The 13337-nt window shown below is 48.8% G+C and overlaps 1 protein-coding gene across 5 annotated transcripts in view; it reads right to left on the bottom strand.

Moving 5' to 3' along the window:
* The window catches only part of LOC134011236 (gamma-aminobutyric acid receptor subunit gamma-3), a 58314-nt gene extending 44977 nt beyond the window's left edge, over positions 1–13337 (bottom strand). For 4 of the 5 annotated variants that reach the window (XM_062450775.1, XM_062450774.1, XM_062450772.1 and 1 more), the window contains exons 1-2: positions 12997–13337; positions 11816–11961 (exon numbers count right to left, since the gene is read on the bottom strand). In XM_062450775.1, the coding sequence (XP_062306759.1) occupies positions 11816–11961; positions 12997–13061 (211 nt within the window). In that variant the 5' untranslated portion in view covers positions 13062–13337. Of the gene's footprint in view, positions 1–11815; positions 11962–12718 lie in introns of all 5 variants that reach the window. The other variant, XM_062450773.1, reaches the window with a different exon arrangement.

Genomic DNA, 13337 nt, shown 5'->3' on the forward strand with positions numbered 1-13337 from the left:
TCACCTTTCACCGCGCGCTGGATCTCTGCCTACCTGAGTGGAGCACCTGCTCTATCTGTCAGAGCTTGTGATTGGGCGCAGTAGCCTAGTGGCTCTGCACCATCTGGACGTGGCCCTTGTAACCACCAGGCGTCCTTCATCTCATTACCAGAGGTTGGTTCTAATAAGAGTGAGGTCTTACTGCAATCATCGCAATCAAGGGGGGTGCGTCGTGCTAACGTCATCCACTCATCATGTCCGTTAACCGGTTCTGATGTTTACGCTGAATGATAGTCTTGAGCCCACGTCGAAACAATCTAGGAAGCTTTACCTATTTTTTGAGGGGCTTTCGATTGGCAGTGAATGGAAATGGCGTGGGTGTTAAAACTAAAGAAACAATTAAATCAAAACCACAACCTAAACACATCTAAGATACAATGTCTAAGATGCCCCAAGAAGGCAGAGACAACAGCCTGTCATCAAAGCGTCACTAAGTTTTGCCAGCGATGAGGCCTGTTACAGGAAGGATGCTGCGTTACCCTTAGTGGTAATGCAGGACTTCTTTCAAAATTCTCGCTGAATAGCGGCATTGAAATGCCGGGCCACAATGGTCGCCATGGAAGCCAGAGAGGCCTGCAGGAAGGAGGGTTCGATGCAGCCTCTCAGCCCGCCACTTTCATCTGCAGACTCTGTATGCATCACGAACATTTCAGACAAATTCTGCTGTCCCTTTGAGCTGCGAGACCAAAAGAATCCACGGGCACATTTTGTGCCTGCGCAAAAAAATAAAAAATAAAATCATAACGATGGTACGTCTATGCAGTCGGAAATTGCGAGCGGGAGGGTGTGAGGGCTTCTGGGAAGGGTTTGTGAGGCAGGGCAGCAAGCTCTTCCCCCCCCCCCCCATCCTGACTGGAGCCAGAGGGGTCTCACTGTGTTGAGACCTGATCAGTCTTAAAAAGCAGGTTCCCTCAACCCCCACCCCCTTGCTTGACACTGTCATTAGCCTCAGACTGCGACATGGGGAGTTTATTACAACTCAACAACCGTCAGGGACAGTCAGGCAAACTGACTTCAGACCGACCAGTCCCAGTGAGCCGGTCACTTCACAGCCAGAGGAGGAAGCTGTGGAGGAGACTGACCTGCAGTCCTCCTGACATCCGTCTTCTGACCGGGCCACGACCAGCGTCTGAGTTGTAGCGAGGTCCGACAACAGAAGTTGTCTATCATAGCTCTGGGACAATTGCAGCAGGGCAATATTGAAATAAACAAGTTGCGTGCGCTCATTTTAACGAGGTCCGAATCGAAGGGACCTCACACATGGTTACGGCCTGCTGCTGACGTCCACCATGATGACCCAGTTAGCCCAAGAAGAAGTGAAACAACTGCTCGGATTCCACTTAAAACTCTGTTAATATCCACCCAGATCCACCTGCCGTGTCGCTTCCAGTAAACAGCAGTTAGGAAAAGTCCATCTGAAGCAACCGGAAGCGAGAACACAAGCACGTTCCTCAGCACGGTGCCTCATTATAGATAATCTTTATGTATAAAAGCACAGTCGAGCTAAAACCCGGAGAGCGTCAGCGACGTCGATAGGCCTTAATGTGCTTCCTGTTAATACGGACGCTTGGTGTATGAATCGTTGAGAGGTAGAGAGTTACTGATATGGAGAAAGAGAGATGCAGTGAGCGTATTTGGATGCAGCTCATTTTCGATCAGAGGGGACATAAAAAAAAGTGCTTATCTGGAACATCCCACCCTGTTAGCCGGACTGTAGATGTGCTCACGTTAGGTACTTGTAATGAATGGCAATAACCACTTTTTTTTCCCTTTCATATGCTATAATGGAGAAACATTTGCAGTAGTCATAAAATTGACCCTGAACGAGTCCCACGGGAGCGTTCCCGCGAGGGGAGAGAGGTGGATTATGCTGTGGTTACAACATTCACCACATGCCCAAACTTCAAGGCTGAATAGACAAAAACAACTTCGTCCAGGGCCAGGATTCCTCTCACTTTGTCGCTTGTTTTAGTGTGGTTGTTAGGCTGCTTCCACCGATCCCCCCCCCCCCCCCCCCCCCCAAAAAAAAAAAAAAAAAAAACTCAGGACAATTTCTGATTTCTCTCTGCTTCCAGCAGCGGTGTCATCCCACCTCAGGATCACTTACAGAGTTTTCACACCTCTCTTCTCGCTCCAGCCAAACCCAGCCCGGAGCTGGGGGACGAGGCCTGTGAGCAGCCTGGATCTCCCTGTCCTCGCCCCGGAGCAGGGGCAGGGTGAGGCTGGCTAGCTGGCTGGCGTGAGGCAAAATGGAAGAAACTTCTTCTGCTTCTGTTGTGTTGCTCCGTGTGCGTAATGCCGTTTTGATCTGTGTTCAGACTTGGTTCCCCTGGAGATGGCTGGGAGATGGGGCCGGTGGGGCTGGGCCAGGCAGTCTGGCCCTGGGACATTAATCACTAGGTGATGGCAGGCAGGTGGGCAGAGAAGGGCGGGGGGGGTGTGTGGAGGGGTCTGCCAGGTGTCCAGGCCTCCAGCCTCTCAGCAAGCCTCTACACAGCTCCAGGGCTTTCTACCCTAGCCTCGACAGTCCACACAGACCTCGTATGACGGCTGTAGCCTTCCTGACTCAGCCTTTAACGTCAGCCTCTAGCCGGCTCTTCAACAGCCTCAAAGACACAGCCTCAAATACTCAGCCTCATAGCCAGCCTCTATCACGCTTTACAGCCCCACAGAATAAAACTCAGCCTCTACCCCAGGTTCTACCTCACCTTCCAGCCTCACAGACCAGAACCCAGCCTCTAACCCAGGGTCTACCTCACTTCCCGGCCTTCCAGACTAAACCCCAGCCTCAAACCTCCCCTGTAACCAGACCCAGTCGTCTATTGTATGTTCCCAGAAGGCCTCACAGGGGTTTCCTCCTCCTCCGCTGTCAAATTATTGAACAACGTGTCATAAACAATTCATACGCGGGATTTCATGCTCAGCTTCTAACGCAGTTTAAAGGCCCAATCTTTGAAATCTATAACGCAGGCGTCTTGACATGGGACGGCAGAAATAAACAACTCACGCCAGCGTGGCAAAGTGCTCCTCCATCATGGCGCATTACCGGCCCATAGAGGTTTCACGTCTCGGCCAATTAAATCCCCCCCACCCCCCATCTGCTAGTCCTGGTGCCGGGTAAAACAAATGGCATTCTGGGAGATGTAGTACACGAGTCCCTCTGATGCTTCTACACACAGACATCACAGCGCATACTTGTGTAGAACTACAGCGATGAACAAAACATGCAATTTTCTTTGTGCCTGCGCTTGTCAACAAAAAGAACAAAGCCATCGCCTGTAAACTGGAATTCTTATATGAAGCAGCTAAACTGGAATTCTTATGTGAAGCAGCTAAACTGGAATTCTTATGTGAAGCAGCTAAACTGGAAGGCCAAAGCTAATGTTTCCTCCCCTCGGTAACACACACAGTGGTGCCACTGGCCTTTGGGAGTCATTGTTGTGATTTGTATTGTTGCGATTTGTATTCTGTTTATCAGTGTGCAGAGCCAGCAGCTGCAGTTTATTTCTTGTGTGTCAGGTGACCTCTGGAGGGCTTGCTGCAGGAGGGGTTTGACTCACACACGCGTCGTAACAAGAAACTAATTATAAAACAAACCCACCCTGCTGGCCGACCCTGACCACTGCTCCTCTCTGCTCCCTCCTCAGCTCTCACCTCTCCTCCCTTCCCCTCCATCGACCTCGGTTCCCCTCCCCTCTCCTCCCCTTCACCAACCTCAGTTCCCCTCCCCTCAGAGGGAACGGCACATCAACATTCCGTGGTCAGACACGATGGGAACGCTAATTAATTCAGCATCAGCGGACCAATAATGACCACGACGCATCTCATAAACATCCATTAAAAGCCCCTCCAAACGCAGGCCTGTCGACCGGAGGGTAATGAGGGGGTCGTCCGCTCGCCCCCGTAAAGCGCTTCGACAGAGTCGTCGGAGGGAGGTGGAGGACAAACTGTTCAAAGCGCGGCGCAAACCCGACAGGGGTCAGAGAGACGCGCTCCCCATCACGGGCTTGACGCTGTCGGCCCCCACGTGCCCTGGAAGGCCCTGCCTGCGGCTCCAGACTGGTGTCATCATCCAGTGGTTAGGAGAGAAGAGGGGAGGAGCCAGGAGAAGGAGGGAGGAGGGACTGGGAGAGGAGAAGAGGAGCTATAGGAGGGTAAATGAGGGAAGATGAAGGGTAAACTGACAGGAGGGACAGAGGTGAGGAGAGACAGAACCTCTGTGGTACCGGAGGACGCTACCAGGGTTCTCTTACAGATGCCCCAGAGCGACGTGACGAGGCCCTGACTCAGCTAGGGCATCCTGGAAGCCTCATCCCTCTCCTGGCCTCATCCCTCTCCCAGCAGTCCTCACTGCTGGGAGAGGGATTTAAAAAAGGCACAGAGAGGGCTCTCTATCTCCAGACACGAAGGACATCTTCATTGATTCCACGGTGCCCACTCCCTGGTTCGTGGCTCCTTCTGGATCCCACACTGGCTGTTTTGCACCCATTTAAAACAGTACAAACGGCCTCTGTCTTCAGGCCATCTCTAAGGGAGTGTCAACTGACATGGGTATTCCTAAAATATGCAGCAGAACAGATCACTCCTCTGCCCCTGGCTAGGACATGGGTGAGCACTTGGATTTGGCCCCCGGGTGCAGTCGATGTGGCAGAACACTGCTCTTGGCTGCCGTTGGAGAAAGGACAGCAGGATGGGATGAGTGCAAGGCAAGAATTCCTTCAGGAGACACATCTTTTTTCACTTTTTATCGTTACGAAATCTTATGTTCGGAATGTGAACATTTTGCACGATAATTTAAGATTAACCAACCGGATTATTCACTCTTGAAATTCAGTTGGGTCTCCCGATTTAGTGGGACTCCCCCAACAAAAACAACACATTATTTGAGGGTATCCTGATAGACTTACTGAGGGTCTAGGACCACCATCATCACTCGTTTACAACCACGTTTCAAAATATTCTTCTCACAAATGTCCTGCGAAGAGAAGATCCACAGCCGATGTTAGAATAGCGCTTCTTCCAAGACGGACTTGAGTCGTCAGGGAAACGTCTGACTCCCAAAAAACAGAGCGACAGGGTTTTCGCACGGCTCTGGGGGCGCGTGGGAGCGGGATCCTCCGCGGCCGAACGGCATCCCATCTGTGACGCATCCGCCATCGCCCTGTCAGCATGACCGCGTCGGCGAGGCCGCGACTGCCATGAGACGCCTCTTCCATTAGGGTGGGCCGCGCCGATGATAAACAGGCCGCTAGATCATCTCTATCTGGGTCTGTGGAGAGGCCGGGCCTTGATAAACGAGACCCCACTAGCTCCTAGAGAGGAGCAAGGGGGGGGGGGGGGACGACGACGAGAGTCTGACTCGTTGGTGTGGTTGTCTCGTACACAGACAGCCATATGGTGACGCGGAGCGTGTGGCCGAGGGGCGAATCTTTCCCTTATTCGTATGGAGCTAATTAGCCGTGTCCTTGTCACATTCGCTCGTCATCTCCCGAGACTGATCCTGAACTGAAGCAGAAGCATATCAAGATGATTTTTGTGGGGGGCTTGTTTTTTGCTTTCTTTTTAACTTCTTTATTTATTTATTTTTAGGGGGGGTGGGGAGGGCGGTGGGGAGGGTCAACCTCATCAGTGGATGAGATGCACAGGGGTGTGGAGGATGGCTGTGGAACGTCTGATACCAGCTACAGCGCGGGGGGGGGGGGGGGGGGGCAGGGAGGGGGGGCGGAGACACATGCGCTTCATTTGTGTCAGCCAGCTGAAACAGAGAGCAGAAAACAGCAGGTCTGATTCAGACAACAGAGACCACAGAGGCACTCTCCGCAGCCGCTCATTTCCCCCGAGTCTGCGCCGCGCTGAGCAGGCTCTAAATCGGTCTGTTTTCCAAGGATTTAAAGCTTCGATTCGGTTCGACCTCAAACAGGCTTGATCACGATCAATCCGCCTGGCCTGAGTGTTATCCTTTGTGGGCTTAGAACTTCCCACTGCTTTTCGCCCAGCACCTCTTTAAGTCTGACGAAATCCTCCTTGTTTGACTTCTGATAATTCCCTGTAACCAATTACTTGGGAGGCACAAGGTGAGGTGTAGAGTGCTGCCCACAGCACAGACTTCACACCTTTGGCAAGCAGTCAGACCTGTGCTTTAGGAGACCTCACCCACACACTTTCACTGTGGAGGAGAAAGAGTCTTCCCTGTTCCTCCCTAGTGTCTTCTAACACTGTAGCAGAGCACAGGGATTAATGCCACCGTGTCTCCCTTTCTCCCTTTCCCTCCATACACTCCTCTCTCATCCTCTCTCTCTCTCTCTCTCATCTCCATTATATGTCTCCCCTCCCCTCGCTCTCCTCATTGTCTAGGCTCATTACTGCATAAAATGCCAGGGGTTGTGAAATATTCAAAAAGCAGAACAGACCTCCTTCTCCTGGCTGGCTGTGCCAAGCCTATCATGTCAGACTTGGAGAGAGAGGAGGAGAGGGAGGGGAAAGGAGAGAGGGGAGGGAGGGAGAGATGGGAGGAGGAGAGGGAGGGGAAAGGAGGAGAAGGGGAGGCAGGGGATGGGAGGAGAGGAGGGAGGGGAAAGGAGAGAGGGGAGGGAGGGAGAGATGGGAGGAGAGGACGGAGGGGAAAGGAGAGAGGGGAGGGAGAGATGGGAGGAGAGGAATGAGGGGAAAGGAGAGAGGGGAGGCAGGAAGGGGAGAAGAGGAGGGGAGGGAGGGGAGGACAGGGGCGGGGGTAGGGAGGGGAAGAGAGGAGAGAGGGAAGGGGAGGAGAGTTAAGGGAAAAGGAGAGAGGATGAAGGGGACCAGACAGATGGAGGAAGGAGGGAGAGGGGGAGGGGGAGGGGAAGATGAGAAAAGGGGAAGAAGGAAGGAGAGGTGAGGTGACACTTGGGCCAGGTGGTAGAGAGGACTCTCGCAGGTTTCTCCGAGGAGTTGAGCTACGAGTCTCACGTTCTGTCATTGGGACATTAAAATGAGCGGACGGTCGTCCTGGTGACGGGCCTGTGTGTCCTTAACAAGGCTTGAGAGTCCAATACACAAACCCCGCATGGGCGAAAGGTGTCTGAAAATGTACTTTAAGCCCTCGCTTTGTGGCTGCTGTGAGCTCAGGGCGAGTGAGAAGTAAAGCGGAGATGTGTCTGAGGCGAAGGTGCAAAAAGGGGTTGTTCGATAGGTCGAAGCAATCAGTAACAGACTTCGACCTGCTGCTGGTGAGTCTGAGAGAGACAGAGAGAGATGCATTAGCTGAGCCAGAAAAACGGTCCGTGGGGTTCAAGTTGCTGTTGCTCTCATTATGGAGGGGCAAGCACGAACAGACCTATGCTTCCCAATTTGCGATATGGTCATTACGGTATCATTTGGGTCTTATTGTGCCTGTAGGAATAAACATGCATCTATCATCGCTTACCATCAGCCATGATCGTGAATCCACTCAATTTCAGCCTTACGTAGTGTGATCTCTCATGTCAGTCAACACGGGATACAATAAGGATTTGTTGCAATCATCATCAGATACCACAAAGACTGTGGCTCGAGATATCGCAAAAACTGCAGCTTCAGAAGGGTTTTATTTTCTTGTATTATTGTTTTATTGATTTTATGTAAAGCACCTTGAGCTGCAATTCTTGTATGAAATGTGCTATATATATAGTCTTATTATTATTATTATTAATGTGTTTTATAAATAAAGTCTATTATTATTATCAGTCAACAATAAAAACTGTTCTTAGAAAGAAAAAAAAAGGTAAAGTTATTCATATATTTATTTTTTTACATTTTCACTCACGAAAAACTTTGCTGATGTACAGTCTCTGAGAGAGTCTGCAGTTAGCTCGTATGTGGAGAGCCATAACATTAAATGGAAACCTCAGCAGTGTGTGGGGTAGTGCAATGCAGTAAAACTCATTAAATAAACATAAACACTAGAGATAGGGAGTTTCACCAAAGTATATTACTGTACATGCAGTATTCATTGAAGCAATGTGCACCATTTCTGCCTGGCTCTCATGTGATTTCTGAATCAATACCACACCTCCCTGCCTCACATTTGATTGGTAAAAGCAACAGACTGTTCTGCCATGGAGACCCTTGTTCTATGTGAGGTTAACGCACTCACAGTAGGCGCTCTCCCCTCTGTCAGAGATGAACAGGCTTGAATACACCCTGACAGGCGATAGGGAGAGGAAAAATGAGACAGAGATAGAGAGACGGAGAGGGAACCTATTTAATGTGCCTGGAATGGGGTGGAGGGCTGGAGTATTTTCCCTCCCTCATGCTGTACATACACACACACAGCACAAACCCACAAATCCTAAAGATGTGCATTTCCTCCCTCTTTCTCTCATACCCTCCCTCTCCTCTACTCCTCCTCCTTTCTCTACCTCCACTCTCATATCCCAGGTTAGAGGCATGGCAGAGGCCATAGCGAGCAGTCGTCCAGACAGACAGAAAGAGAGAGAGAGAGTCCACCTACTAGCCAATCAGAGAACAGTGTCACCCCCTCCACTCAGACCTCCGGCCTACAGATCCACTCCGACACCCCAGACTCCCCCATGTCACTCGCCTGGCGCAGCCCTTCGCTTGAGGCAAACTGGGACTGATTCCCGGTGTCCGCTTCTTAAATTCCAATGCGTCCGGTGTCACAGGCGGTTAGCTCGTCCGGCTCAGGTTTCTCCCGAGTCCTCCCGCCGTCCGGGTAACGATGCCATCTCGTCGGCATGCGTGGCACGTAGCAGAGCCGGGGAGGCTGACCTAGATGGGAGGGTTGGAGGGTTCCCCCCCCCCGTCAGCCCCGACGGAAGCTGACACAATCGGGACACAATGACAACGGCGTCACGGCAACCGAAGGTGTCACCGACATAAGTCGAGTCACTGTAAGCGAGGAGCCACTGTCTGTCTCCTGTCGTGGCCCCACCCCCCAGAGACAAAGCCTGCCTGCCCGTCCTCCTCCAACACCTCACCTACCTGGGGTGAGGTGTTGGCCCCTTAATCTCCACCACCCTACATCTCCAGGTCTTGGTTGGAGACGAAGCATTTAGCGCCATTCAAATAATTATGTTCCCAGGGAAAATGAGGTCACAGCGATGATTCCCCCTCCTCAGACTCAAATTTGCCGTCAGTTCAACAGCTCACATTTGGCGAGCCGCTTTCTTTTTAGAACGGCAGCCGGAGTTCCTGGAGGATTTAGCTCTTCTTCATCTGTATCTGCAAGGTCATCCTCTGTACGTGTCTCCTGGCGGAGGAACAAGGAGGGCCAGTTTGATCTTAGCCAACTGTAATATCCGTTTGCTGACTCGTTTTGATTTGACAAGAGAGCAGTCCATCATGTGACTACATTCATGTCATTCTTAATTCTCCAAAACCTCCATGAAAATATTCAGTTCAATCCTGGACAGGCGTTACACCGAAACCCGTTTTTTAAATCTAAAATGGAGTCTGTTGTATTGTTTCAGACCCCATTTTGTTCTGTGGATTGTAATTGATCCGAGCTATACAAATTCGATGTGCGCTGCGTTTTCGATTGAGGAGATCATCGTTTGGGCAGGCACCTCTATCAGATCAGTGTTGACTGGAAGTACACTTACACAACCATCCCCGCACAAAGAAACCACAGCAGAAAGTCTTAAGTGCTGCAGCCTAACACATTGCAAAACGGCATACCTCAATGTCTTTACGTGAAGAACTGGTAAGAGAGAGGCCAGGTAATTGCAGCGCACGGCTCAGCAGTGGAACTCTAAGCCATAATGAGGGGAATTATAGCAGCCGATTACCACTGACAAAACAGGACAGTGCTAATATCGCGGGTCCAATTTGCCGAGCTGGCTCGCAGTCATTTCCACACAGGTGATCTCTCTATATTTCAGCATCGCAAAGCCATTATGGGTTAGTAGTCGGAGGCCATGGAACGCTTTCCAGAAGTCAAGTTCATTAAATGCCTGAGAGAATATGGTTCAGATGCAGCATCTCAGACGAGGGACAAAGACCACAAGCGAATGTCTGGCTAACCGAGGCTCCTAACCGCAGGGCTGTAGATTCAAATCGAGTCTAATTGGCTGCTTCCCATCTGTTTTCTTCTTCTTCAAAATAACTCTGGTCTCTTGTTTAGCCGTTTGTCTCAAGGACGGGGCGCTGACTGGGGGCCGAACAACCAGGAGAAAAACAGACGTGAGATTTACACCGTACTGTAGATGCTTCATCAATGTACCTACTGCAATGTGAAAGAGAGAGAGAGAGAGAGAGAGAGAGAGAGAGAGAGAGAGAGAGAGAGAGAGAGAGAGAGAGAGTGTGTGTGTGTGAGAGAGAGAGTGAGCAACAGAGATTGGAAAAATATACAGGGTTAGCAAGAGAGAGAGAGAAAAAGAGAGAGTGGTAAAAAGAAAGAGAGTGAGAGGGAGAGAGAGAATGTGAAACAGTCCTGTAAGTAGCTTATGGAAAAGGTCACAATGTTTATTATCCCAGTATGAGGCACTGGGCGACCACAACCACACTTCAGCAACATGACGTCAACACAAGTCGTCAATATAAGTCATTGAAAATATCAGAATTATCCGCATAAAAATAGGAAATATATTGATAATATATCCAGGGGGAGTACACAATAGATGTACAGTGTCAATGCCATGCCATGTCATGCCATTATGTTGACACATACAGTAAACCAATATGTCAAAATTGTCTTTGAATATGAATGGCCATGAGGGAGCCATGAGATAAAAATCACAAACCAGCTCTCCATCTCAAAGCCACTCATCGACTGTGGGACTGCAGGAAGCCGAGAGCAGACTACTTCCTGCTGGGAGAGAGAGAGAGCTGCATGCGTGAACTCTCTACGTGAGAAGCCTGGAGCCTCACACCCGCGCCCAGCTAAGACCTGCTCACAGAACACAACAGGGCGACACACATCTAGAACCTTTGCTGAAAGACCTGAAAAGGATTTTGACTCGTAGCCGAGGAATGCTGGAAGGCCAAAACAATCACAGAAGCAACTGGGGACAAGGCTGGCAATCAATATCACTTTCTGTCTGTTACATGGTTACTCTAGGATGCTAACTCTGTCTCCTGCCAATGGGCTGGACAACCTGTGGGTGGGACATGTTTGTCTTGTATAATTTAACAAGAGTATGTCCACAGATGTCTAAATAGGGGAGGTGGGGTGAGGGCCTGGGGCTGCAGGGATGGGAGGGGGGGGGGTAAAACACCTGTTTAGCACTAGTCAAATGGCTTTAGTTACATGCTAGCAGCATCCAGCAAAACCATTAAAGCAGTCCAATTCTTTATTTAAAAAAATGACATAATGCAAAATCAATTTCTTGTAGATCCCCAGATAAATTGGTATTTTGTGAATGCCAGCCTAATTACAGCATTTTCAATTCCCAACCACTGCCACACTGTCAACGAGCTGTACTGTAATTTGAACGGATATGTTCTCATTGAAATCTCACGACTAGTAATATAATTTACTCCTTCCGAGACGGCTTAATTAGCTGTACCCGAGTAAACTGCACGCAAACACACACACAAAGGCGCACGCAAACACACACACAAAGGCGCACGCAAACACACACACACACACACCTGCGTGTACAAAAGTCAAATAAACACTAACAGTTTTTGATTATATGTTCCCCGATAATATTAATATTATTATGACTTTTTGCATTAGTGAGGTGAGTGGTGGGAATCGTATAACAAGCTGTCCCCTTCCTTTTATGGATATGGAATCATACACAGCACGTCAGCATGAGAAGACTGGAGCGCACCTTGTAAGAAAGAGACCTACCTCCAATATCTGGCCGTAGTTTCTTGTCATATTCCTTCAGTAAGTTGTTCAGAATTTGCGTTGCGTCGTTTTCTTGAGTTTTGGGGGCCAACATTTGGTTCACAGTAACATCCTCGTATTCTTCGTCGTATTCGGTTGTTTCAGAACTGCGATAAGAGTAGTTTTTTTTTTAGAAAGCTGCACAATCGTTGTGATTTAACCATCATCACATGCATGAGCAATTAGTGTACACAGTCCCATATTAACACTTCACAACATAAACAGCTGGGATGTGAGAAAATAATATGGTATAATAGTGTTTCAAATCCCCATTGGCCTCTCAATGGATAAGCCTATTAACTATAAGAGAGTCTATTAGAGTCTACAGAGTTTATGGAAAATACACGTTTATAGGCCTATGACTAAATTTAGGGGGACCATAAGCTATAACATTTGAAGGCTGAAGAATAGAACTAGCTGAGTGTTAGTGAACTGTGTGTTATGGGCCCTTTCAGACAACAGTCTGCAACAGACATTGCTTGCCATAAATCATAGCTTTGCCAACACGTAAAATGTATCACCTTAAAAAATAATACGCATCCGATAAATCTTAACACTTACAAAAGACCCATAAATAGATAAATGGGCTCAGATGTTTATGTAAAATAATATGACAGATAATGTTCTAATCATATTACCTCAATAACAAGTCTTAAAAACAACTTAAGAATCGTTGTATTGTTAAGTTTAAGGAGCAGTGTAAGCTATAAGCTAAATAAAGGAAGAGAATAACTCATGTTTGGAATTTTGGAACAAATTTAAACAAGGTAGGTACCATTTACAGGTATATGAATGAATTAATGACTGAATCTGCCCTCACGCAGCACTACAACCACATAATTAAAACAAAGATGCCCCACTTACCATGCATTTAACACTGAAAGAAGTAAAAGACACGCCAGTAATTTGGGTGACATCTTTCACAAGAGATGACTACGAGTTGAATGTGGCACAGAAAACTGCCTGCGCGTGCTGCAAGCTGCAGTGTGAAGCGCGACAATCCTCTCGTCCACCAGTGTGTATTAGAAGCGAAGGAAAACCAGTCAATTATAATCCACCGTGAAAACCACCACTGCCCAAGACAAATGCCGGCATTTCCAAATTACTTTCACGTGGACAGTTTAATGATTCAAATAATATACCTGCTCTTCTCACTTCTTTTGGTGGCATTTGGTACCTTCGATAGCAAACACAGATGCACTGGCATACACTGGCTACGCAGGTGCGCAAGAATAGCCTACGTGACTTAAAAAAACTAAATTCTTCAGATAAGACCGTCTCCGGGCTGCAGATTGTCATACGTCATCACATTCTGGGTGAACGCTTTGCCTTCAGGTCTCTGAAACTTGCAAACCTTCGGGGAGACTCTCGAATAGCCTACAAGCGTAGACTACACAGTATTTTGACGGTTGAGTGTTTAGTTTTTGATGTCTTGTTAGTTTTGTGTACTGCTGTGCGTGCGCAACCTCATGCCATTCATAAC

This window comes from Osmerus eperlanus, chromosome 24 (assembly GCF_963692335.1).
Source record: "Osmerus eperlanus chromosome 24, fOsmEpe2.1, whole genome shotgun sequence".
NCBI lineage: Eukaryota > Metazoa > Chordata > Actinopteri > Osmeriformes > Osmeridae > Osmerus > Osmerus eperlanus.